General features: G+C 47.5%; 1 protein-coding gene across 3 annotated transcripts in view; it reads right to left on the reverse strand.

The window, feature by feature from the left end:
* The window catches only part of RADIL (Rap associating with DIL domain), an 82,248-nt gene that overhangs the window by 21,833 nt on the left and 34,062 nt on the right, over positions 1-26,353 (reverse strand). The window contains exons 1-6 of one of the 3 annotated variants that reach the window (XM_083413354.1): positions 18,020-18,364; positions 17,503-17,620; positions 9,696-10,033; positions 6,357-7,037; positions 3,902-3,939; positions 362-525 (exon numbers count right to left, since the gene is read on the reverse strand). In XM_083413354.1, coding sequence (XP_083269480.1) covers positions 362-525; positions 3,902-3,939; positions 6,357-7,037; positions 9,696-10,033; positions 17,503-17,545 — 1,264 coding nt within the window. In that variant the 5' untranslated portion in view covers positions 17,546-17,620; positions 18,020-18,364. Of the gene's footprint in view, positions 1-361; positions 526-3,901; positions 3,940-6,356; positions 7,038-9,695; positions 10,034-17,502; positions 17,621-18,019; positions 18,545-26,353 lie in introns of those variants that run through there. The other 2 variants (XM_083413355.1, XM_083413353.1) reach the window with 2 other exon arrangements.

Here is a 26,353-nt window from a genome sequence, read left to right on the forward strand (position 1 = left end):
TTAAATATCGCGTTAAGATAATGCGCCAGGAAAAGACAGAGAATGCGAAGGGGTTCCAGTCAGCATGGAAAGAGCCACACGGCCAACTCCACAAATGTGAAGATGGAGAGACTCCCACAACTCTGCGTGTGTGAAATAACTCAGTGAAGTTTGCTAAGCTTTTAAACCGATTCCTATTAGGTCCATAAATTACCATATACTAGCATATATTCAACACAAAAAACAGCGGCAATTTGTTGTTGACAAAGGACAGCTGGACATATCAAGGGCCCCATAACCTTCAGTAGCTTAGGGCCTCATCACACCTAAATCCAGCCCTGATCCCACCCACTCCAACCAATCTAAAAGCATAATAAAACACCTTTCATGTCCAGCGCCTCCTCCTCCATGCTCTGGATGTAAACCGGGGATTTCTGCTGGACAAAGTAGAGGATTTCGATGGAGTTCGACATCCAGAAAAGGACGTGCTGCAAATCGGGCAGAAGGTCTTTGATGGTGAAGCGGGAGAGAGACGCAGGATCCTGGCTGACGAGACAAGCGCAGAGTTGAGAGGCATCCCGGCAGAGCTACAGGTATGCAGTTCACGCACAAACGCAACACCACCCCTCTTCAAACAGATCTTCGAACCTCCACTTTGCTCACCAGGCTCTGAGAGACCCTCGCAAGATCTCACACACCGCCTTGGGTTTCCGCAAGAGCCTCCCAGAGCCCTGAATGCAAGGCGGAGAGATTAGGGAGAAAGCTGTCCCCAAAGAGCCTTTAAGCTCTCTGCCTTCCGTGCATTTAATTTGGGCGAGTTCAGCCGGCCAGCTGCCAAGCGCACAGAGTTGAAATTGCGCAAGTTGGATGTGGCACAACGTGGAAGGGTTTTGATCGGTGCAGGGATGGCTATTCCGCCTGAGGTTCCTGTAGAAAATCTGGGGCACTTGGGAACTATGGTCCAAAACATCTGGAGAGTGCCAGATGTTGGCATAGGCTGCACTAACCACTGCACCGCATGGCTCTGCTTAACCCCAGCTTCCTGAGAAACAGCCTTCTTTTTCAGAAGGATATGCCCCTCTTCTTCCCACCAGCATTGCCTTACAGTCTCTCCAGTCTCCAGGCGCCAAGACTGGTTGTTTATTCCAAAAGAATAAATAAAATCATATGGCATCATTTCACCAAAATGATAGACTCCAGAGAGAGACTGCACACACCAGCTCTGCTCCCTTATATTAAGGCTGTTCCAATTATCTAAAGAGGACAAGGAAATCTGGATCTGCTCTCATTCTTCCCCTTGCAACGAAGTGCTGCTTTTTGTTTTTGCTTTATATATAGATTGCCGCAATAATAATTCAAGCCTGTCTGAATGGATTGTCTTAATCAAGTCCCCTCCTTCTCTCATCAGATGCCTTCCCGGGTTGTTAAGGAATCGGAGGAGGAATGCAACCGAGCAAATAAAGGAGACTAGGAGAGCCTGGCTGAGTGGCTGTGCAAACAAGATAAGGCCACAATAAACACAAAGAAAAGGAGAGTGAAAAAGGCCGGACTTGGCACACAGCGACATTTGTCCTTTCCATACTCCGTTTGTCAGCATCAAGCGGAACAACAACCGCAAGAAGTGATCAGGCTTCTGTAAGGCGGTCAACCCTAATTCCGTGCCAAGGCAAGCGGCATTCTGCAACCCACGTGGATTATGCATCTGAAGCAAAATTTGCAGTGTGAGAGGCAGCATTTAGAGCATCAGACTAGGATCTGGGAGAGGCCAGGGTTCAAATACCCGCTCAGCCAGCTTGCTTGCTGGTTACCTGCCTCTCAGTCTAGCCCACCTCACAGGGCTGTTGTGGGGATTAAATGAGGTTGGGAGGGGGGGGGAGCAATATGCATGTCACCTTGAGCTCCCTGGAGAAAAGGGTGGGATATAAATGCAATAAAGGTAAAGGGACCCCTGACCATTAGGTCCAGTCGTGGACGACTCTGGGGTTGCAGCACTCATCTTGCTTTACTGGCCGAGGGAGCCGGCGTACAGCTTCTGGGTCATGTGGCCAGCATGACTAAGCCGCTTCTGGCAAACCAGAGCAGCGCACAGAAATGCCGTTTACCTTCCCGCCGGAGCGGGATACTATTTATCTACTTGCACTTTGACATGCTTTCGAACTGCTAGGTTGGCAGGAGCTGGGACCGAGCAACGGGAGCTCACCCCGTCGTGGGGATTCGAACCGCCGACCTTCTGATCAGCAAGCCCTAGGCTCAGTGGTTTAACCCACAGCGCCACCCGTGTCCCTTATAAATGCAATAAATAAATGCAATAAACAAACAGATAGACAAGTATCAGGGACTCTGGGGTATGAATTAGGAATCACAGGAGGTGGCCTTGTATGTTGTGTGTGGCCAGGCATTGGAGGGAAGGGGACACAGGTTTGTGACATTGGTTCCTGCTACCAGCAGGCAGAATGATGCCTTTGGGTGACGTTCGAAGGTTCTTCTAGGGGTTTAAGTGGATGCTAAATCCCAAATCCCTCTGGGGTCTCTGAGGCCTTTCTGTACTTGAGCAGAATTGCAGAATACAGTGGTGCCTCGCAAGACGAAAAGAATCCGTTCCGTGAGTCTCTTCGTCTAGCGGTTTTTTCATCTTGCAAAGCAAGCCCATTAGCAGATTAGCGGATTAGCGCTATTAGCGGTTTAGCGGCTATTAGCGGCTATTAAAGGCTTAAGGGATTAGCGGATTAGCTGCTAAAAGGCTATTAGCGGCTATTAAAGGTTTAAGGGATTAGCGGATTAGCTGCTAAAAGGCTATTAGCAGCTTAGTGCCTTAGAAAAAGGGGGTGGGGAGCGGAAAAAAAACCCCAGGAATCGCAAGACATTTTCGTCTTGCGAAGCAAGACCATAGCAAATTCGTCCTGCGAAGCACCTCCAAAACGGAAAACCCTTTCGTCTAGCGGGTTTTCCGTCTTGCGAGGCATTCGTCTTGCGGGGCACCACTGTACACATGTCAGGAAGCAGATCTGGACTCAAGCCAATTTACTCCACTCCGACCCTTTTTTCATCCCCTCTCTTGGAGGAAGTACAATGGAACATCGGTTTTCGAACATAATCTGTTCCGGAAGACCATTCAACTTCTGAAATGTTCGAAAACCAAAGATCAATGGGCGGCTGGCAAAATCCATTGAAAAAAATGGAAGAACACACAGCGGAAACCATTCGACTTCTGAGGCGCATTCGAAAACGGAAGCAATTACTTCCCGGTGTTCGGCTTCCGAATCATTCTGCTTCCAAGACGCTCGAAAACCGAGGTTGTATTTCTGTCCAGAATGGTTATGCAACCGCAGAAGCAAATTGAATTAAGAAATGTTCCTATTAAAGGCTATCTCTTGGGAGTTGAATCTGAATGTCAGAAGATTCGGAATAGATAAAAGGAAATTTTCTTTTATCCACCCAGAATCTTCCAATCTAGCTTCACTACATGTCCAATAGTTCTAGTAGTAGGAAGAAGAAGAAAAATCTCGCTCCCCTTTCTCCAGGCTGTGAATAATTAGCAAAAACAAGAGAACAGCAACGACCGATGACATTGCGCTACAATTTCTTCCCAGAAAACAAAACAGGGCTAGTCTGCTGCACTAGGTTCAGGTATTCACACAAAGCACGAATAAGCCATGGCTTGCTGTGCTGTGAGAACCAGGTCCTTTTAGCATTTGCTAATTGCAATTGAATAGGCTTTGCATTCGTTAGGAGACTGCCTTTAAGATAAATACTGCTTGTTATATGATGCATTTGCATGCTATATTTTGAAGGCATCCTCCTCACCCCCCAGGATGACACAGAGTTTGGTTTGGGCGACATGCAAACCGAAACCTACATGCACATTTATTTGCAAGCAACTTTTCGCAGAAAGAAGCGGAAATCCTGGATGCAGAAGACTTACTGTTGCGACTGTTTCTCGGCTAGTTCGTTTGTTTTCTCCTGGAATCGAGGAAGGAAACAAAGAAAGAGAAAGGGAACGAAATATCACTGACACTGTGAAGATGAGAAAGTGCCCAAATCTGCACAGCCAGTCCCAATTTTGCTTGCTAGCCACGTTTTCTCACAATCAACTTCTCATCCCTCCCCCCGTAGTGAGTGTTCATTCGCAGCAGGCAAACCCAAAGATTTGCAGAAGGATAACCAATCTTCAGAGGAGAAAATTCCAAAGGATGGGCTAATCAAGACTGAGCATGCTCAGTGGCCGTGGAATTACCGGCAGGAGCAAGGTGGGTGTTGTGGAAAACAGGGGGACAGAATGGAGTGGCTGGAATCTTGAACAGCGGAACTCCATGCTGCAGGAAAAGGAGTCCATGTAACAACAACAACAAGAACGTTTATCCCCGCCCATCTGGCTGGGTTTCCGCAGCCACTCTGGGCGGCTTCCAATGTAGCTGTCTTATACTAAGGAATAAAGCAACTGATGAATCCGTCAGACTGCTGGTCCATTTCACTCATTATTATCTCTTCTGACTGGCAGCTGCTCCTCTCTGGGGTATTGAGCAGAGAACGGCTTTACTTGGGACTGTGTTGATTCTGTCCCACTGTTGAATGGTTCTTGCCAGTGGAAAAAGTTCTTCCTAATGTTTAGTTGGGACGCGGGTGGCGCTGTGGGTAAAAGCCTCAGCGCCTAGGGCTTGCCGATCGAAAGGTCGCGGTTCGAATCCCCGCAGCGGGGTGCGCTCCCGTCATTCGGTCCCAGCGCCTGCCAACCTGGCAGTTCGAAAGCACTCCCGGGTGCAAGTAGATAAATAGGGACCACTTACTAGCGGGAAGGTAAACGGCGTTCCGTCTGCTGAGTTGGCTCGCCAGATGCGGCTTTGTCACGCTGTCCATGTGACCCGGAAGTGTATCTTGACAGCGCTGGCCCCCGGCCTCTTGAGTGAGATGGGCGCACAACCCTAGAGTCAGTCAAGACTGGCCCGTACGGGCAGGGGTACCTTTACCTTTAATGTTTAGTTGGAATCTAAGCAGGCCTTGTCGAGTGATGCTTGACATTAAGGAAAACACCCTGGGCCAAAACTGGTTAACCACCTTGCTTTCCCACACAAGTGCACCTAACTTTTATTTTATTTTATTTATCTTATTTTATTTATCTTATTTTATTTATATACTGCTCTTTAGCCAAAGATCCCAGGGTGGTGTTCAATATTAATAACCTCATGGGGTTGCAGAGATTGTCTGAATGAACTTAGTGCTTAGCATATATTTTTAGCTGCTATTTTGCTAATTTTTTAAATATCGTTTTATAAATTCTAAATGCTGCATTGATTTGTTAATCACATGACTTGCCGTAATTGTGAGGTTTAGCTTAATTTTTAGTTGCTGTTTTGTTAAGGTGTGTGTGTGGTTTTTTTAGATTGCAACTGTTTTATTGATAATTGGTTAATTATTTTATATGATGCATGCTGTATTCGCAATGTGCTATTACATTTTATTATGTTATGGTTATTTATTGGTTGTAATATGCTTTGAGATTCTTTTGAATGAACAGCGGCATAGAAATACAATCAATCAATGAATCAATTTACGCAGCATAATAAGGAAAACAGAACCCAGAGCATAATAATACACAGCATCACGATAACATAGTCATAATAACAGTCCCTCCTCTCCACGCATTTAACAGCTCATATAGATGGTTTAATGGCCCAAGGCCTGGTTAAAGAGAACATGCAATGATGGTGCCAGGTGAGCCTCTCTGGGGAGAGCATAAACGGGGAGCCACCACTAAAAAGGCCCTGTTCTCTTTGACCGAAAGAAGGAGAGAGATTCAATTATATATGTGGGAATGTTATATATGTGGGAATGTTCAATATCCTTCCTAACTCGTGCTAGCAAGTTCTATAACTGAGCAGAGTTTTAACATTCCCCTTTGAACGCACAGCAGGTAGCTGGTTGCAGGCTTGTTTAAGCTTCTCAGTATAGATTCCTGGTAAGATCCTTTCCCTCTTAAAAGAATAAACACTCCACAATCTTGTGTAAAGTATATAAAAGTAGTTTACTCACATCATCAGTTCACAGTTGGATCCCTGAAGGCAGACTTAGTTACAAAGATATATACATGTGGGTCTAACCCATATGGGGGGTTAATCGCAGTGACTGCAGACTGGCAGTCACTTCGATGAAATGAAGATGGAAAAGAAAGGAGGAGGGCTGCGGGCCTTGTGCTTTTGTTACCTGCACAGGTAACCTGGTCACATGCCAGAGGAAGTATGTCCCAGTCCAGGAGGAAACAGGAAGTTTTCGACTGGCTGGACCAAACATCCCCCTGCATGTCCACTCTAGGAAAACGAGGAATGTTGTACTTGACTGCAATTTACGTACCACATCCCACAATATATCCAATATATACTGACCCACACGGTCCTCTGTATCATCTTAGCCAACTTGAGGAGGAGATGGCCAAACTCCCCGGGCCTGAAGTGGCCGGCCGAGTGCTGGACGCAGAGGCAGAGGAGGAAGGCGGGTGTCAGCTTGTGGTCGTCGCTGGTGGGCTCGATGAGCGTGACGATCCTCCGCAGCAGCAGGTCCTCGCTGGCCTTGTCAAACTCCAGCTGCAGCTTCCGGCGGCCTCCCCTCCGCCCAGAGGCTCCCTGCGGCACGGGCGCCTTCTTGGCCGACGAGCCCTTGTCCCTCGCCTGGCTGCCGCAGACCTTGCAGGTGGAGGGCAGCTCAGGCTCGGAGGCTCGGCGCGCGGCCTTCAGCCTCATGAGGGTCTGGGCGGGCAGCGGCTGCGTCTTCACGGGGTCCTTGTAGAGCAGTAGGTAGTAGAGGCCGAGGGAGATGAGGTCGCCGTGGTGGAGAGCCGCCGTCCTGCCCACCTCGGAGAAGTTGATGGAGACAGCCGCCCCCGCGATGGGCTCCAGGACCAGCTTCTCCTCAGGGCGGTGGTTGGAGCGGCCGGACGCCTTGACCTTCCGGATGGTGCAATGGAGGGGGAGGATGTCGGGAGCAGAGAGGCTGATGCTGGGCTTGCTGGCTTGGGTCCTCTGGCCAACAGTGTGCTGGTCACGATTCAGCAAATAGACCAAGCTGTCCTGCACAGAGAAAACCACAAACATACACAGAGAAAGATGTTCATTCAATATTTTCCTTCTTTCCTGCACTGAGTGGGGTTGGACTAGATGGCTCTTGAGGTCCAACTCTAAAATTCTATGATTCTATTCAATTTATGGGACGTGGGTTAAACCACAGAGCCTAGGGCTTGCTGATCAGAAGGTCGGCCGTTCGAATCCCTGTGATGGGGTGAGCTCCAGTTGCTCGGTCCCAGCTCCTGCCAACCTAGCAGTTCGAAAGCACACCAGTGCAAGTAGATAAATAGGTATCACTCTGGCGGGAAGGTAAACAGCGTTTCCATGCACTGCTCTGGTTTCGCCAGAAGCGGCTTAGTCATGCTGGCCACATGACCCGGAAGCTGTACGCCGGCTCCCTTGGTCAATAAAGCGAGATGAGCGCCACAACCCCAGAGTCGGCCACGACTGGACCTAATGGTCAGGGGTCCCTTTACCTTTACCTTTATTCCATTAATATTCCACTGTCAATGGTCCGTCTCAATGACCTATCTGGGACAGCATCCTGTTTTCTTTTTAATTAATTTATTTGGTTTTTCAGATTAAAATTTGACAGTCACATATTCAACATACAACATAAACACAAGATTCCAAAAATCTCCCGGACTTCCTTCCTCCCTTTTGTGGGTCCTGTTGTTAATCATTTCCTCCTGCATCTTTTATAATAATCCAAATCTTTTATCTCTCCATTGTATCCAATATTCACCATTAAACTACAAGGTTTATTCCAATCCTACTAACGATTTTAACTGCTTACAATGGTCTTCAAGATAAGTTATACATTTCCCCCGTTCCTTATTAAAATTTTGGTCTTCCTGATTTCTGATTCTTCTGGTTATTTTAGCCATTTTGGCATAATCCATCAACTTGATCTGTCACTCTGTGAATCTGTCCTCTTTTAAAGCCATCCAAATTGATGGCCATCCCTGCTTCAAGTGGGAGGGAGTTCCACAGTCTAACTCTGTGTTACATGAAGAAGAGCTTCCTTTTGCCTGTCCAGAATCACCCAGCATTTGGCTTCATTGGACCTCCCCGAATTCTAGTGTAACGAGAGAAGGAGAAAAACTCCCTCTCCACTTTCTGTACGCTTTGCATAATTTTATACATCTCTTATTGTGTTTCCTCTCGCTCACCTTTCCTCTGAACTAGAAAGCCCCTAAAGTTGTAAGCTTTCTTCGAAAGGGACTTGTTCCTTCCCTCACTCCTTTTCTGAACCTTTTCCAGCTCCGTAAGATATTTCTGACGCGTGGTCACCGGAACCGTACATAGCATGACAAAGACGGTTGCACGAGAGATTTGTTTAATGCCATTAGGTTATTGACCGTTTTGTTTTCAGGGGTGAACTACAGCCCCCAGAATTGCTTTAGGGAAAGGCTGTGCTTTGAATGTGCACCCAGTGAATCTGAGAACGGGGAGATTTGGGATGGATAAAAAGAAATCCTCCATGCAGCGCAGAGTTAACTGTGGAACTCCCCAAATCAGGAGGCAGTGAGGAATCAATTGAATAAATGAATGAATTAAAAAATCTGAGGACCCTAAACTTGCGCACCCCTGCCTCTTTGTGGTGAAAGGGCCTGGCAACGATCTGTAGCCGACCCCATGGCCCCAGCCCTCCCGAATTCAAGGGTGCTGTCATGTAAGACTGAAATCTGCCTTACTGGCTGCTAACTGTTTGTGGGTTATTGGTTTTGCCTTGTTCTGATTGTGCATTTCATGTTCTCGTTTTGTTTTTTTACGTTGTGACCCGCCCTGAGATCTTCGAATGAAGGACGGTTGTACAAAACTTGGTAAATACAGTGGAGCCTCGGATTACGTTGCCTCTGGCTTAGGTCACCCTCGGATTGAGACTGGCGCAAACCCGGAAGTACCAGAATGGGTTACTTCCGGGTTCGCGCACGCACAGAAGCGCTAAATTGTGCACGTGCGCAGACGCAATGCTTTGCATTGCATCGTTTTCGGGTTGCGGCGGGGTCTTTGGAACGGATCCCGAGGTTCCACTGTACAGTGGTACCTCAGGTTAAGTACTTAATTCATTCCGGAGGTCCGTTCTTAACCTGAAACTGTTCTCAACCTGAAGCACCACTTTAGCTAATGGGGCCTCCCGCTGCTGCCGTGCCACCGGAGCACGATTTCTGTTCTCATCCTGAACCCGAGGTACTATTTCTGGGTTAGCGGAGTATGTAACCTGAAGTGTATGTAACCCAAGGTACCACTGTAGTAATAATGACAGCAACTTTGATTTTGCAAAAATTGTCACGGATTAAGTTGCCTGCTGTTGCTTCGGTTTTTTCTGCACACCACCCACAAATACACACACACACACACACACACATACACAGACATACAGTAGACCCTTGGGTTATGTTACTCTAGAGTAACGTAAACTTCGGGTTGCAAAAATGGCAAACACAGAGGTATTTTTCCAGGTTTTGCCGCTCGCGCATGCGCAGAAGCACTCTATCGTGCCGTGTGCATGCGCAGAAGCAGCGCATCTGGATACGGATTATTTTGATGTACGCACAGACCCCCGGAACAAATTACATTTGTACCCAGAGGGTCCACTGTATATAAAGCGGTAGACCTAAATGCCGCAGAGCCTAGCAAAGGCGGGTCTCGCCCGCTTACGTGTTGCTGGCTGTAGCCCTGCAGCAGAAGCAGGTGCGGAGACTGGTACAACGAGTAGCGCAGGCTGTTGCCACTCTGGTCCCCGGCAGGCGCCGTCTGTGCATCCCTGCTGCTCTCCAGGCACTGGAGGGTCTCGGGCAGCGTGGAGTAGTGCCTCCTCAGCTGCTCCTCCTGCTGCTGCCCCCCTTCGGCGCTGGCGCTGCCCGCCTGGCTGAGGCTGGTCTCGCTGACGGTGCGGCGGAGGGAGGTCTGCGTGGCATGGCTCTTGCACCCCGTCAAAAGCGTCATGGCGCCCTTGGTGCGGTTGCGCTGGAGCTTCCGGGCCTGAGCATTGATCCCTGGGAGGGGGAACAAGAGGGGATTTCATGCCAGGCATCAAAACAACACACATTATTATTATTATTATTATTATTATTATTACCCCACCTTTTTGCCTGGCAGAGACTCAAGGCGGCTTACAGGTGGGGAATCATGAAAAAAAATAAGCATACATATGTGAAAAATCTATTAAAACCATGAAGAGAATGATTAGTTAATGACAATTAAAAGTCATAGAGAAATTAAGAAATGCAGAACAAGTGATAAAGAACGAAAAATCTTCAGAGGTTGTTGACGGAAGTCTAAAATATTGTATAAGATAAGAAGTTATGTTAAATGAATGTTGGAAATGATATGTTAAAAAACTAATAAAAATGTATAAAAAAGGGGAAAAAAGGAAAATCTATTAAAACGATACTTACTTACTTCACCAAACCTTTATTAAGCATTACAAGTATAGGCCATCATAAAACATCCATATATAAAATTTTAAAATATATACAAATAAACAGCCATGTAAAAGGTGCAACAACGAGGATTTTTATGGGAGTTTCTTCCCACTAAATAGTGCCAATAATTACAATAAATAGGATTCTTTCCTTTTTATTGTATCCTTTCAAAAAACAAAGAAAAAACAAACAATCAGAAGCCTTTCTGTTAGGCATTATGTCCACTGAAATAAAAAAAAACTTTAGAGCCATCTTTAATCATGCAACCACGGTGGCCAGAATTCTGGTAGCAAAAAATGGGAAAGGTGACTTAATTCCTACAAAGCTTGACTGGCAAGTGAAGATGATAGTATACCTGGAACTTGAGAAAATGACTGGGGGAATAAGAGAAAACTCAAATCAGAAAGTGAGCAAAGAGTGGACAATATTTAAAGAATATTTAAAACAATACTGTGAGAATGCAAATCTCCTGACAGGTGTAGATTGAATGTTGAATATTAAAGAGAATTATAAACGTAAAAATTGTTCCCGATATGTAAGATATAATAAGAAGTGCGTAAATAAGAATATTTAGAAGCACAATGAGGTGTTTTGGAAGTCAAAAGTATGTGTGACGTTAGACGATGTGTAGCCAATTAATGTTTCGTTGTCATTGTGGTATTGTTTTTGTCTGTGTTTTGCAATGAAGATAATAATAATGACATGGGGGAAACGACCAATAATTAAAATAAAAAACAGGACCAGCTCTTTCCTTAAAAGCAGTCAGTTCCTCAAAGCCTGTGGGAACAGGAAGGTCTTCACTTGGTGAGACAACAGTAAGGAGGGAGCCAATCTAGCTTCCCTAGGCAGGGAGTTCCATAGTTGCCTGGGAGGAGCCACCACCGAGGAGGCCCTCTCCTGCCACCCCACCAAGTGTGCCTGTGAACGAAGCCTTTCATGAGGAACATGAGGAAGCCTAAGTGGATCAGGCCAAAGGGATTCCAGCCAGCCCGAGATCCTTGTTTCCTTGGGCGGCCAGGAATCCCACAAGGGCAGGGGGTGATGCTTTTCTCCACTATTGCTCCTCAAAAGTTGGTAAAGGAGATTGCCTCAGAAACTCAGGAGGCTCTTTGTTGTTTAGTTGTTTAGTCGTGTCCGACTCTTCGTGACCCCCTGGAGCAGAGCATGCCAGGCACTCCTGTCTTCCACTGCCTCCCGCAGCTTGGTCAAACTCCTGCTGGTAGCTTCCAGAACACTGTCCCACCATCTCGTCATCTGTCGTCCCCTTCTCCTTGTGCCCTCCATCTTTCCCAACATCAGGGTCTTTTCCAGGGAGTCTTCTCTTCTCATGACGCGGGCAAAGTCTTGGAGCTTCAGCTTCAGGATCTGCCCGTCCAGTGAGCACTCAGGGCTGATTTCCTTCAGAATGGAGAGGTTTGATCTTCTTGCAGTCCATGGGACTCTCAAGAGTCTCCTCCAGCACCAGAATTCAAAAGCATCAATTCTACGGTGATCAGCCTTCTTTATGGTCCAGCTCTCACTTCCATTCATCACTACTGGGAGTGATCACTACTGGAGGCTCTACTCATGGTTAAAAACTCACTGCCTACAGCAGGGTTTCCAAACTTGAGTCTTCAGCTAGTTTTGGACCACAGCTCTATAATCTCTGGCCACTGCTAGCTAGGAATGATGGGAATTGTAGACTCAAGTTTGGGGAACCCTGGACTACTGTGTGGTTTTATAATGTGCCTTTTTATTTACAAAGAAATCAGTGGATATATATATATATATATATATATATATATATATATATATATATATATAGAGAAAAATCATCCAGATGCCCCAAACTCTACGGCCTCCCCAAGATACACAAAGAAGGAACACCACTCAGACCAATAGTCAGCTCCATAGGCTCACCTCTACAAAATCTCGCTAAATTTCTCGCCAAGCAACTTCAGCCCTATGCAGAATCCATCTCTTCACACGTTCCAAACTCCTTCCAGTTCATAGAAACAATAAAGAAGCAAAACCTACAACCCAATGACCTACTTGTGAGCTTCGATGTTGTATCTCTCTTCACACAAGTGCCCATTAATGAAGCCTTGACAGCCATTCAAAACAAATACAATCCCCCCGAATACATCTTGGACCTGACCAACCACTGCCTAACCAACACGTACTTCATCCACAATGGACAAAGATACAAACAGATAGAAGGAGCACCTATGGGATCACCCCTCTCACCGGTCATCGCTAACCTGTACATGGAACACTTTGAAACCAATGCTTTAGACAAGTCAGAACACAAACCCAAACTTTGGCTCAGATATGTTGACGACACCTTTGTAATTTGGCCACACGGGAAGGAAAAACTGGATAGCTTCCTCACACATCTCAACAGCCTACACCCCAAAATACAATTCACTATGGAAATAGAAGCCAACAACCAACTTCCCTTCCTTGACGTCCTAATCTACAAAAAACCTGATGGCTCCCTAGGACACACTATCTACCGGAAAAAAACACACACCAACCGCTACTTACATGCACAATCACACCACCACCCTGCACAAATAAACTCCGTAGCCAAGACTCTCATCTCCAGAACCAAACGCCTGGCTGACGAAGACCACTTGACAACTGAGTTACAGAATCTCTCAAATGTGTTAATTGCCAATGGATACCAGCAAAACAGGGTTACGAAGCTAATCCAAAAAGAAACACCCCCCAAAAACCAAGACACAGAAGAAAACAATGGCATAGCCCTCCTTCCTTATATCAAGGGCACTACAGATAAAATTAGCAAAATCCTCCATAAACACAATATCAAAACAGCCTTTTGCACCAACCAAAAAATAGCCAATATCCTCAGAAACCCCAAGGATAAAATTCAGTTGGAAAACCAAGGGGTCTATGAAATACCCTGCAAAGTCTGCCCAGCCACGTACATTGGACAAACAAACAGACGAATAAATGCACGGATCGCAGAACACAAGAATGCCGTCAAAAAAGAAGAAAAAACTTCCTCTCTTTTCCAACACATGAAAGAAACAGGACACGAAATTAATTTTGCAGATTCCAAATTGCTCTTTAACATGGAACATCACCACAAGAGAATAATCATGGAAGCCATCGAGATAGAGAAACACCCTCACAACATGAACAAGCGTGACGACACATCCCGCTTGCCAGACATCTGGAAATTAGCCCTCCCCACAAAATCTGACACCAGATCCAGAGGCACACAGAACGCCATCACCAATCAACCACACCAGACCCAAACCCAGACCCTCTCCACAGATAAATTACAGACACCATCCAGTAGCCAAACCAGGGTGGCACCTCCGGATGCTGCACCCCCCTGCAATCCCTACACAGATCTGGCTGGCACAGGCCACAAAACCACAGCTCGCCCCTATACACGAAGCCAAGCCAGAGCACAACCAAGTGCAGTACAGCCATCTTCTCAGAAAAACTCTTCACAAAGTTCAAGAGTTCAAGACACGAAGGCTTTAGCAACTAATCCACACCTAATGACCCACCTAAGTGGGATTCAGGAAATCACTCAAGAAATCACTCAAGATATCCCTCAAGTAATTAAGGAACAAAAGAAGAAAAGGCACACTAGCCTGGGAACCTCCTCTCTGCCCAGAACATTGGAGGCTATACACCACACCTCCTCAACAGTATTTATAGGAACTCAAACACTGAGATCCTGCTCTGTTCCAGTAACAAGAAGCCGAAAGCACCAGCCTGAAGATGACGAGTGAGACCTCGTCGAAACGTCGCCTAGACACCCCAACTTTTACACGGGAAGACACCCGAGGACACCAAAACCTGCATATATATATATATATATATATATGGAAAAAGGAAGGACATGCCATTGAAAAAAGACCGGCCTGGCCTCCATCTCAGGGGATTAGTAGTTTGCCTCCCAGGTTTCTCATACAGTGGTATCTTGGTTCTCAAACTCCAGAAATCCGTTCCAAAACCAAAGCGTTCCAAAACCAAGGCGTGCTTTCCCACAGAAAGTAATTCAAAATAGATTAATCCATTCCAGACTTTTAAAAACAACCCCTAAAACAGCAATTTAGCATGAATTTTACTATCTAACGGGACCATTGATCCATAAAATGAAAGCAATAAACAATGTACTGCAGTTACACAATCAATCAATCAATCAGTAGCTGAACTGAGTTCCACACAGTCACAGAAACAAGACGAAAAGAGCCGCAAAAACAAAAATGCAAAATGAATAGCAAAAACTGACAGACCTCAGCGTAACACTCAAAACGGAAGTGTGGCACTCAATACGGAAGCTTAACACTCAAAATGGAGCACTTTCGGCTTCCGAAAAAGGTTCGCAAACCGGAACACTAGTTTCTGGGTTTGCAGTGTTTGGTTACCAAGTTGTTTGAGTACCAAGGCATTTGAGAACCGAGGTACCACTGTACTCCAGTTAAAAGCCAGGGGAAGATGTCAAAGCAGAGGCTGGGGAGGAGGAAAACACCCACCCTCAGCCAGCTTGCTCACTTCTTGTCCTTTAGCTTTACCTTGGGTTAAGAACTTAATTCGTTCCGGAGGTCCGTTCTTAACCTGAAACTGTTCTTAACCTGAGGTACCACTTTAGCTAATGGGGCCTCCTGCTGCCGCCGTGACGCTGGAGCACGATTTCTGTTCTCATCCTGCAGCAAAGTTCTTAACCTGAGGTGATATTTCTGGGTCAGCGGATTCTGTAACCTGAAGCATCTGTAACCCGAGGTACCACTGTACTTTTGTTATAAGAATTTATGGTCTCAAATATATAAATTAAATGTTCATAAATTTACATACATAAATATATAAACCACTGAAGCAGTACAGGAAAATAGTCCCGGAACCATTTTAACTCTCCCAAATTGACCTCAATTTTTTTCTCTGCAAGGAGAGAGGAAATGGAAAAAAACCTCCCCATTGTCTCTTTGCTCACAAATCCTGCCTTAAGGGCACATGAATATGGTGGAGCCTGTGACCTGGACTCAGGAATTAAGTATTTATCATCACAAAAGGATGCCCCGGCTCTCCAGGTAAACCCATTAACAGCCAGGTAAACCCATCAACAGGTTTCTTGCCAGACAGGATTCTGTTGTAGATGCCTCTTCTGTGATGTATGTGTGATGTATGGGGGGGGGGGGGTCCTTGGGCTGCAGGGTGGGCAATTTAAAAAGGCTGTACGCACCATCGTTTGGGGTCCCTCCTGCCTCCTGCATGGTGTGAGTGAGGACCCTGTTGCAGAAGTTCAATAAAGATCAGGCTTGCTTCTCAATGTTCTCTGGTTGGCCTCTGTTATTTTCTCCTACCAATAGGGAAGCCACTTAAGGCCTCTATATGGGCTCCAGGGGGAAAGGGCAGATTTTGTTTACAACACTTTAATACAGTGGTACCTCTGGATGCGAACGGGATCCGTTCCGGAGCCCCGTTTGCATCCTGAAGCGAACGCAACCCGCATCTGCACGCCTGCGCGGGTCGTGATTTCCTGCTTCCACGCATGCGTGTGACATCATTTTGAGCGTCTGTGCATGCGCGAGTGGCGAAACCGCGGAGCGCAACCCAAAAATGCTCAACCCGAAGCGACTTCAACCCGAGGTGTGACTGTACTCTAATTTACCAGGAACATTTAGGGAACTAGCCACGTCCCCTTAGTCCCCTGACCGCACGTCACTGGCAGTCATAGGAAGCAAGCAGATGCCAGGGGAAGAAAGCCCACGCCCAGCTCTTCTGCAACCAACCAAGAAATGCAGGACAGATGCCGTAGGGGGAAGGGTGCTCTCTGTCGCTCCTCTGCCAGCTGGGTAGTAAAAAAATCTGCAGGCTAGTAATTTCTATGGGCTTATTTACAAGGTCGACACAAGCAGCTCTTCTGATCGCCAATATCCGCCCCTCCTTCTCTCTCTGCCACTTCAGGCCTGCACTGAGGCGATGCATGTGAGATTGATATAGATCTGAATACTACTACTAATAATAATAACAATTTATTTATACCCCACCCATCTGGCTGGGTTTCCCCAGCCACTCTGGGCAGCTGCCAACAAAATATGAAAAAATGCAATAAAACATCAGACATTAAAAACTTCCCTAAACAGGGCTGCCTTCCGATGTCTTCTAAAAGTCAGAGAGTTGTTTGAACGTGCCGTCTTCAGTTGCAGACGTCTCCTGGATATATGGGGTTATTACTTAATGCTTGCGGGTGGGCAAATGCTATTTGGCGGACGTCTGGCTGGAAGGAGACTTTGGCCAGGGACTTCTTGGCTCACAGCTCCTGCACCCAGCTCCCCCGCTATGTCCCCCGCAGTTTTTAGGCTGCCCTCTCAAAGCACATTTACCGGGAAGCAAAGCCACGCTGGCTTCTATCGGGGCAGTCACAGGATTTGAACACAGGGCTTGTGTATCCAAGACTAAAGTCATTGGTGGAAATCCCCACCATAAGTGTGCAGGATTTCAAGGTATGCTTGCTTTTAAACTAGCAAGGAAAGTTCAGGAACGGACCAGGGGGATAACAGATTTCCATCAAAATGCATTTTAAAAAACCATCACGCCCCACCCTCCTAGCCCCTATTTTGCTCTCGTCTCCAAAACATGCATCGATACAATCCAGATTGCAAAATTCATTCCAAGGCAACACACTGAGGATGCGAAAAGGGGGCGGGGGGAGAGAGAGACAAAACCATTTCTATCCCCGCTAACTGTCTGCTTGGCTCAGCTGTAAAAACAACGGCATTACTCCACTCTTTCCCTAACAGCTTTCTCTCCAGCTTCCCTTTCCCCCTCCCAAATTCTCTCACTCTCCTTTTTCTTAGAAACCCAACCTTCCCCCCCCACAACCCCATCAAAGAAACCCATCTGGGGGCTTGACAGCTTCCCTCCACAGCTGGCTGGTGTTGTAGTGAGCAGAGAGGGCATTTCCCCAAAAAACCAAACAAGAAATTTAAAAGCGAAAGCTGGAACGCAGAAAGCGATACACCCCCTGCCCTCGCCAGCCGAGAGGGATGGATTAAGGGGGGGTGTCAATGGCTTACCATGGAGCAGGGAGTGTGCCGTGTCCCAGACCCTCTCTGGCATAGGCTATGGGCACCTGCCTCCTGCAGTCTAGGCTGGCAGGACCTGCAGACTGCAGTGAGGCTCCCGCTCGCTTTGCTGCAGAGCCAAGAAATAATTAACTTCTCTACACCGTCTCTTCAGGAAAAAAAAGAAGAGGAAGGCTGCCAGGAAGACAAATGTGGGACTCTGGGCGGTTTGCGAGCACCCAAATGCAAAAGCCCAAACGGCGTCCCTGCTCTGGACCCAAGTGGTAGAGTCTCCTCCCCCTCCCCAAAGTGGAATGGTCCTCTGCAATCCATCCTCGCTCTTCTGTGCTGCAGGGTGTAAAGTTGGAGCAAAGTTAGGGAGCTTCTCAGCAGGCAGAGAAAAGAAGACCCAAGGCAGTTGTGTGCCGGAGGCCGCAAACCCCAAATGCAGCAATGTAACGAGCGGCGAAATGATGAGCAAGTCTGCTTGCCCCCCCTGCCCAGTGGCAGAGCCGGGCGACTTCCATACCTTGCATCCACTGCTATCTTGTCTAGGATGTAAATCCAGTAGGAGCCTCTACTTGGTGAATGCCACCATTTCCCACTCCTGTGCTTTAAAAAATAATAATCCGAAAGCAAAAAGCCCCCGAAGCATTTTCTTTGGGTTCTTCTCTGCTAAAAATGACCGCCTGGACACACGCAGAAGACAGACTCTTCTGGAAACAGAGAAGAACCCTGCAGAAGTTGGGGAGGGGGCCGGGAAAGGCACCCCCTACCTCGTTCGTGAGAGAGCAAGACTCTTTTACAGAGCAGGCGAAACCCTCTAAGTCTAAGCCAGCCAGCTGTGTGTCCCATGTTGATCCCAACATCCAAGCCAGTGCCTTATTTGGTGAGGAACTCTCCCTGGGTTCCAAAATTCATTTTTGTTGTTGTTGTTGTTTTAAAATCCATCCTTCCTTTGCTGGGAAAATTAAAGAGGTGACCAGGGAAAGGGAGAGAGTGGGAGGGCTGCCCATACTGTTTACATGCCTTGGGGATTAGAAGAGGTGGACAGAGAGAGCACAGTGTTCTGGCGCTGCGGCCTGCAGCCGTTTTAGGCAAAACCGGAGTCCTGCGTCCCCACACGAGGCCAGCCGCTTGGCCAAAGGAAGGCAGTCGCGAGTCCACACATGACACGCAGGAGTTGTGTTCGTGGCACGCGGCCAGAAGACAAGGCGAAATTTGGACGCCCCTTTGCCAAGGAATTGCACGCGCGTGAACTCGCACCAAGGCTAGTTTCAGAGTCCTGTGATGGCACCTGAGTGATGCCAACTGCAGGGCTCTGCCAGGCTTCCATGCAAAAAAAAAAGAGAGAGATAAGATGAACGGGCCAAAGCCAGGCTCTTTTCAAGAAAGAGGAGGAACCTGAGTCCTTGCAGCATTATTATTATTATTTATTAAATTTATACTCAAAGGGGCTCTGACTCACCACCACCATTGGCAGAGACTGTGTTGCCAATGGCCAAGGGGATTTAAGGTGCCCAAGAACCTCTGGAGGACCACAGCTTTGTCTCTCAAATGTCAGAGGTTTGTCAGACAGGGCGGGGCAGTCCTCCATCCGATGGTCTTCAACTGGTGGGTCGCAATAGGAGCACTTATCCCACAAGTGCCCACTTTGCCACTTCTATCAGCCAAACTGGCATTGCTACAGGTGCCACCAGATCCCTGTTCTGCATTTCAAAGAACTCAGTTGTTCAGTGTGGTGCTTTGGAACTCCCTGCCTCTTGATATAACCAGCAGGCGCTTACGCTGTTCTCTTTTTGTTGCCTGCTAAAAGCATTCTTGCTTAGGCAAGTTTAGAAAGCTGGTGTGAGTTTCAATCTCTTTGGATATTTGAACTTTTTGTATGCTTTGACCGCATGGCTGTGGTTTTCTTTCTGGATTTCCTTGTTTTATCCTTTTGGCCTGTGTGGTCTTTCTACAGCTAAGCAGTGTGCAAATTTGTGAAATAAAAACAAACTAAATACAGGCGTCTCCCCGACTTGTGTGCATTCTAGCCACAAGTGACCACATGTACGTGCGGAGCCAAGAAAAAATTAAATACAATGGTACCTTGGTTCTCAAGCTTAATCCGTTCTGGAGGTCCGTTCAAAAACCAAAGCGTTCAAAAACCAAGGCGTGCTTTCCCATAGAAAATAATTCAAAATGGATTAATCCATTCCAGACTTTTAAAAACAACCCATGAAACAGCTATTGAACATGAATTTTACTATCTTATGAGACCACCGATCCATAAAATGAAAGCAATAAACAATGTACTGTAGTCACACAATAAACCCATCAGTAGCTGAACTGGGTTCCACACAATCAGTGGTAGAGGAACCCTTTCCAGCACCCGGGGCGGAAAGCCGAGGGGCGGAACGAACCGCCCAGCCACCCATGCACTATGTCCGTACGGACTGCGCATGCACGGCAGCCCATAAGGACTGCGCCTGCACCCTCTACAGCTGGGGGGAGGCAGCAGGCCATCTTGTCACCACCCCCGGGTGGCACCTGGGGCGGACCGCCCCCCTTCGTACGCCCCTGCACACAATCACAAAAACAAAACAAAAAGCCACAAAAACAAATAGCAAAAACAGACAGATCTCAGCGTAAAACTCAAAACGGAAGTGTGGCACTCAAAATGGAGCACATTCGGCTTCCGAAAAAAGTTCGCAAACTGGAACACTTACTTCTGGGTTTGCAGTGTTCAGGTTCCAAGTTGTTTGAGTACCAAGGCGTTTGAGAACCAAGGGATCACTGTAATTAAAAGGAGCGATAGGCTAAGAAGCAGGTGAAAACACACACCAGCCTTTTGCACATCTGGCCAGACAGAGATGTTTTTAGCAGGCGCCGCAAACAGTGCAGCGAAGTTGCCTGCCTGCTGTCCATCGGCAGGGAGTTCCAAAGTGCAGATGCCGAAAGTTTGTTTTTTTCCTACCAACGCGGAACGGCTATTGCAGAAGAAAGTGCTGAGCAGAGCAAGAGCGGCAGTCGGCTCCTCCATGAATGGGAAGCCCTGGTGCCAAGATATTCCTGGCAAGCGGCAGGAATGAGGCCTCAGAGGAGGAGGAGGAATGTGCCACGAAATTGCAGGCTTTGGGGGCGACGGAATCAGACGCAGCAGAGAGCCCTGGCTTTGCTTTTTGTACCCCTCCCTCCCTCCCTCCCTCCCTCTACAAGTCCAGCTCTCTTCCCGGTTTTCACCAGAGCCATTGCACAGGCAGATTGCAAAGGAAACACCATAAAACGAAAAAGGCCGACCCCACTATGAGTGACATACAGGTCATGATATATTATTCATTTATTATTACATTACTTTTATTCATTTATTACACAGATATAAACCCTTTTGCACAGGTCAATATAAAAACTGCTAAAGACAATTCTGGTTTAGACAAGGCTACCCCAGAAAGCTTAGAAAGCTGATGTGAATTTTTACCTGTTCTAATATTTTAACTTATTGCATGTTTCTTAGGTTTCTCTTTTGACAATCAATCAGTGTACAAATGTTTTGAAATAAAGACATAAATAAAAGCTACCTTTGGGCAGAAGAAAGACTCTGTACCCGTACACTGTTTTCCGCATTTTTCCCATTTCCGATTTTCTCTGTGGTTGTAAAAATCTGTATTTTTTCCTTATAGTAATTGTATCTGTACAACTGTTTTGGTTTTTATCCTGCACAGCTATCTATGTATTGACATTTGTGTGTTGATATTACACATCAGTATTGGTATTTGCCTTCTGTGTTGCAAACAGCCCTGTGGTCTTTTGACCAAGGGAGGGAGAGTGGTACCTTGGTTCCCAAACCCGAAAACGAAGTACCAGTAAGTGATCTGGTTTTCATTTTTTTTCAGAAGCCGGACATCCAATGCGGTTGTCAGCTATTGTTTCCGGGGCGCCTGCACCAATCAGAAGCCACGCCTCAGCTTTCGAACATTTTGGAAGTCAAACAGACTTCCGGAACAGATCAAGTTTGAGAACAAAGGTACCACTGTATTTGGTGCTTTTGGTTTTGCTATTTACTTTGGGGTTTTGTTTTTGAGGCTTTTTCGGTTAATTTGTTTTTGTGACTGTGTGGAACCCAGTTCAGGTGATTGATGGATTGTGTGACTGCGGAAATTGATAAAAGCCCCCCCCCTCCAAACAATGACTATCATCAGAGGAAGTAAAACAATAATAATAATTTTAATTTTCATCATCTACAATACTGTCTTATTTATTTTATAGTACAGTACATTGATTGTTGCTTTCATTTTATGGATCAACGGTCTTGTTAGATAGTAAAATTTACGTTCAATTGCTGTTTTAGGGGTTGTTTTAAAAAGCCTGGAACAGATTACAGTGGTACCTCGGGTTAAGAACTTAATTTGTTTTGGAGGTCCGTTCTTAACCTGAAACTGTTCTTAACCTGAGGTACTACTTTAGCTAATGGGGCCTGCCATTGTGCCACCGGAGCACGATTTCTGTTCTCATCCTGAAGCAAAGTTCTTAACCCAAGGTACTATTTCTGGGTTAGCGGAGTCTGTAACCTGAAGCGTCTGTAACCTGAAGCGTCTGTAACCTGAGGTACCACTGTAATCCGTTTTGCATTACTTTCTATGGGAAAGCGTGCCTTGGTTTTGGAAAGCTTTGGTTTTGGAACGGACTTCCGGAACGGATTAAGTGTGAGAACCAAGGTATCACTGTACAGTGGTAACCTCGGGTTAAGTACTTAATTCATTCCGGAGGTCCGTTCTTAACCTGAAACTGTTCTTAACCTGAAGTACCACTTTAACTAATGGGGCCTCCCGCTGCTGCTGCGCCACCACAGCACGATTTCTGTTCTCATCCTGAAGCAAAGTTCTTAACCCGAGGTAATATTTCTGGGTTAGCGGAGTCTGTTACCTGAAGAGTATGTAACCTGAAGTGTATGTAACCCGAGGTACCACTGTATATCAATTGAATAAATGAATGGATCAGACAATCCGAGGACCCTAAACTTGCGCACTCACTGCCTCTTTGTGGCGAAAGGGCCTGGCAACGATCTGTAGCTGATCCCATGGCCCCCTCCCTCCCAAATCTTGAAAGCCGGCCCGGCCTCTCCAGTGAAATCGGACGCAATGACAGGCGGCTGAAAGGGAAATGCTCTGCTTGAACTATACGCTTGTTTCGGAGTTCACTCTCACGCTCCCTCACTAGAGAAAGCAGCCTTCAGCTTCCTTATCGGTAGGAAAGGAAGCTTCTGTATTTACTTTGCATAGCAAAAACCAGGGCTTTTTGTGTGTGTTTCGCTTCGGTGGGGTGGGAAATCGTGGCGTTTTCTGACGTTGGAGAGACCTCCAGTTTCAAACACCGTTCAAACTCTCCATCCCACACTGGAAAGATAAACACGGGGCTTTTCCTGAGCATAACAAAGTCCCTCTATACCTCTTTTTTTTGGGTCAAAGTCCCTAGCTAGCAGCTCCCCTTCCACCCTCCTGTCGATCTCCGGTGTGGTATAGCTGCCCGCCTTTTGCAAACAGGGATATCATAGAATCATAGAACTGTAAAGAGCGACTCCCAAGGGACATCTAGTCCAACCCCCTGAGATCAGAGCCATCTTTCCCATAGAGCTTAGTGGTGTGTCGCGCCAGGGCGCCAGCCTCTCAGGGATGCCCCAGCGAGTGGGGGAGCTGCGTGGCTTCCCCTTTCCCTGTACGCCCACCAGCTGCGCCCTGTCAACCATATGGCTGGCAGGCATGCAGCTTGCCTCCCAAGCCTCCTCGGGAGGAGAGCAATCCCCGCAGAGGCTTAGGATGGAAGCTGTGCCCCTCCAACTATATGGCTTGTGGCGGCCTGGGACTCGGGCTCGGAACCAGAGGAGTCTCAGTCCGCACCAGATCCTTTGCCCATCTGAACCTAGTCTGAGACCTGATTCTGAAGAGTCCCAGTCTGCACAGGTTCCCCTGCAACAAGCACCAGCTGGGCCGAGTCAGGGGCCTGAGCCTGCCCTGGCTCCAGATGCAGGGATGACCTCGTTGCCTCCAGCTGGGCCATCACTTACAGCTGCTCCACTACTGGTTGGGTCAGGGGAGAGGCTGAGGCCCACCAACATCTCCCGAGCTGCAGAGACTCGGGTCTGAGAGAAGGAGAGACCTGAGTACTCGCAGGATGAGTGCTCACCTTCGGGCAAGACAGGGAGGTGAGTCACCGGGGGATCAGGACCAGCCGCTACCCCCACAAAGATCAAAGGCCGTCAGCCCTGCCCCAGGTTGCGGGAGCAACATTGCTGTTTGCTAGAACCTGCCTGAGATCCTGTACCTGTCCTGGCGTCCTGCCTTGGCCCTGTCGGACTGACTCCTTGCGGAACCCTTGGATTCGGGACCGGACCTGGACCACGTTGCTCGGGTTAACCCTGGGCCCAGCACATGGCTGGCGGACGGGCAGCTTCTTTCCCAAGTCTCCGCAGGAGGAGAGGGATCCCCGCAGAGGCTTGGGAAAAGGTTGACAACTCTGGGAAATGGGGTGGGGGGCGCCGGAGGGATCTTTGCTTAAGACGGCCCTGCCTGTGATCCAGAGGATATAATAATAATAATAATAATAATAATAATAATAATAATAATAATAATTTATTATTTGTACCCCGCCCATCTGGCTGGGCTTTCCCAGCCATTCTGGGTGGCTCCCAATAGAATATTAATAGGCCTGCCCCGGGCTTCGGACAAGATCCACACACCCAGATTCCTTTATCATCATCATCATCATCATCATTTATTATTTATACTCCACCCATCTGGCTGGGTTTCTCCAGCTACTCTGGGCGGCTTCCAACAGAATATTAAAATACAATAACCTATTAAACATTAAAAGCTTCCCTAAACAGGGCTGCCTTCAGATGTCTCCTAAAAGTCTGGTAGTTGTTTTTCTCTTTGACATCTGATGGAAGGGCATTCCACAGGGCAGGTGCCAACACCAATAAGGCCCTCTGCCTGGTTCCCTGTAACTTGGCTTCTCGCAGTGAGGGAACCACCAGAAGGCCCTCGGAGCTGGACCTCAGTGTCCGGGCAGAACGATGGGGGTGGAGAAGCTCCTTTATGCTTGTAACTCAGAATGGGGCAGGATTTGAAGCCAGGCCCAGGGACCTGGTGTTAGATATTTTGCATTTAAAGGTGACATTACTGAATTTGCACTTTCTGAAACATTCGAGCCAGTGATGGTGTCGTGCTTAGAGTGTCGAACGAGGACCTGGGAGAGACTTACGTTCAAGTCCCCCACTCAGCCTTGAAGCTCACTGGACGAATTTGTGGACTAGCTAGTGTCTCTTTCAGCCTAGCCTACCTCACAGGGTTGTTGTGGGGAATATGAGGAGAACTATGCATCATGCCCCCGGGAGCTCCTTGGAGAAAATGGTGGGATATAATTGCAATAAATGAATGAATAAATACAGTAACTGAAACGCAGCCATCCTGCAAAATTCACGCTTCTCTGAATTTTGCAATTCTGCCAGGCAGTGTGTAGAAAAATGCATATATAAAGCGTTCATATAAATGTTAGTGGAAATAACATGCAGAAATAACATTAGAGGAAATTGCTTGCGGAAAATGTGACTACAGTGGTACCTCGGGTTACACACGTTTCAGGTTACATACGCTTCAGGTTACAGACTCTGCTAACCCAGAATCCCCGTGGCGGCGTGTGCTCCCGTCGTTCGGTCCCAGCGCCTGCCAACCTAGCAGTTCGAATGCACCCCCGGGTGCAAGTAAATAAATAGGGACCGCTTATCAGCGGGAAGGTAAACGGCGTTCCGTGTGCTGCGCTGGCCCGCCAGATGCAGCTTGTCACGCTGGCCACGTGACCCGGAAGTGTCTGCGGACAGCGCTGGCTCCCGGCCTCTAGAGTGAGATGAGTGCACAACCCTAGAGTCTGGCAAGACTGGCCCGTACGGGCAGGGGTACCTTTACCCTTTTTAAAATCAAGTAAAAATTATTTCAAAAAATAAAAAAAAATATTTCTCAATGTGCCTGGGGGTGTTGTTCTTTGTGAGCGCCCTTTCTTTCATTCCACCAATCCTGTGGGTGCCGGCCTGCTGCTGATGCAGCCTTCCTGGGTGCTTTTTGTTCCCAGCGCAGAATCTCCTGCAGGGGACGAGAGGCCCTTTGGGCTCCGGTCTTCTCCTGGCAAAGACCAGCTGCACAGCTTTTTGTCCTTGTTGTAGGGTCCCGCCCTCCCCCAAGCGACGCCACGCTGCCATTCACCAGAGCTGGCAAAAGCTCTCCTACTTCCTGCAGGGCTCTGTGTCAGAACAGAACAAGCGCCACAGGCACACTGTTCCCGCCCACAAGCGCCATTCACACATTTCAGCAGAGTGCTTGACATTTCACGTTCCTTGCCTGAAAAAACAGGCAATTGGAATGGGGGCGGCAAGGGAGGGGCCTTACAAAATAACCAGAATGGGATAAAAATAACTCGACGGCTGCAATCCTCTTTCAGTCTTTCTTCCCAAGGCAAGAAAACCACTTTAGTCGAGACAGAAGGCTCAATCCCCGGGTTTGTATTTCAGGGCATGTAGGTCACTGGTTGGGACATGAGTGGCGCTATGGTCTAAACCACTGAGCCTAGGGCTTGCTGATCAGAAGGTCGGTGGTTCGAATCTCCACGACGGGGTGAGCTCCCGTTGCTCGGTCCCAGCTCCTGCCCACCTAGCAGTTTGAAAGCACGTCAAAGTGCAAGTAGATAAATAGGTACCACTCAGGCGGGAAGGTAAACGGCGTTTCCGTGCGCTGCTCTGGTTCGCCAGAAGCGGCTTAGTCACGCTGGCCACATGACCCAGAAGCTGTCTGCGGACAAACGTCGGCTCCCTCAGCCTGTAAAGCGAGATGAGCGT

This window comes from Podarcis tiliguerta (genome assembly GCF_965153285.1).
Source record: "Podarcis tiliguerta genome assembly, chromosome: 14".
Classification (NCBI taxonomy): Eukaryota; Metazoa; Chordata; class Lepidosauria; order Squamata; family Lacertidae; genus Podarcis; species Podarcis tiliguerta.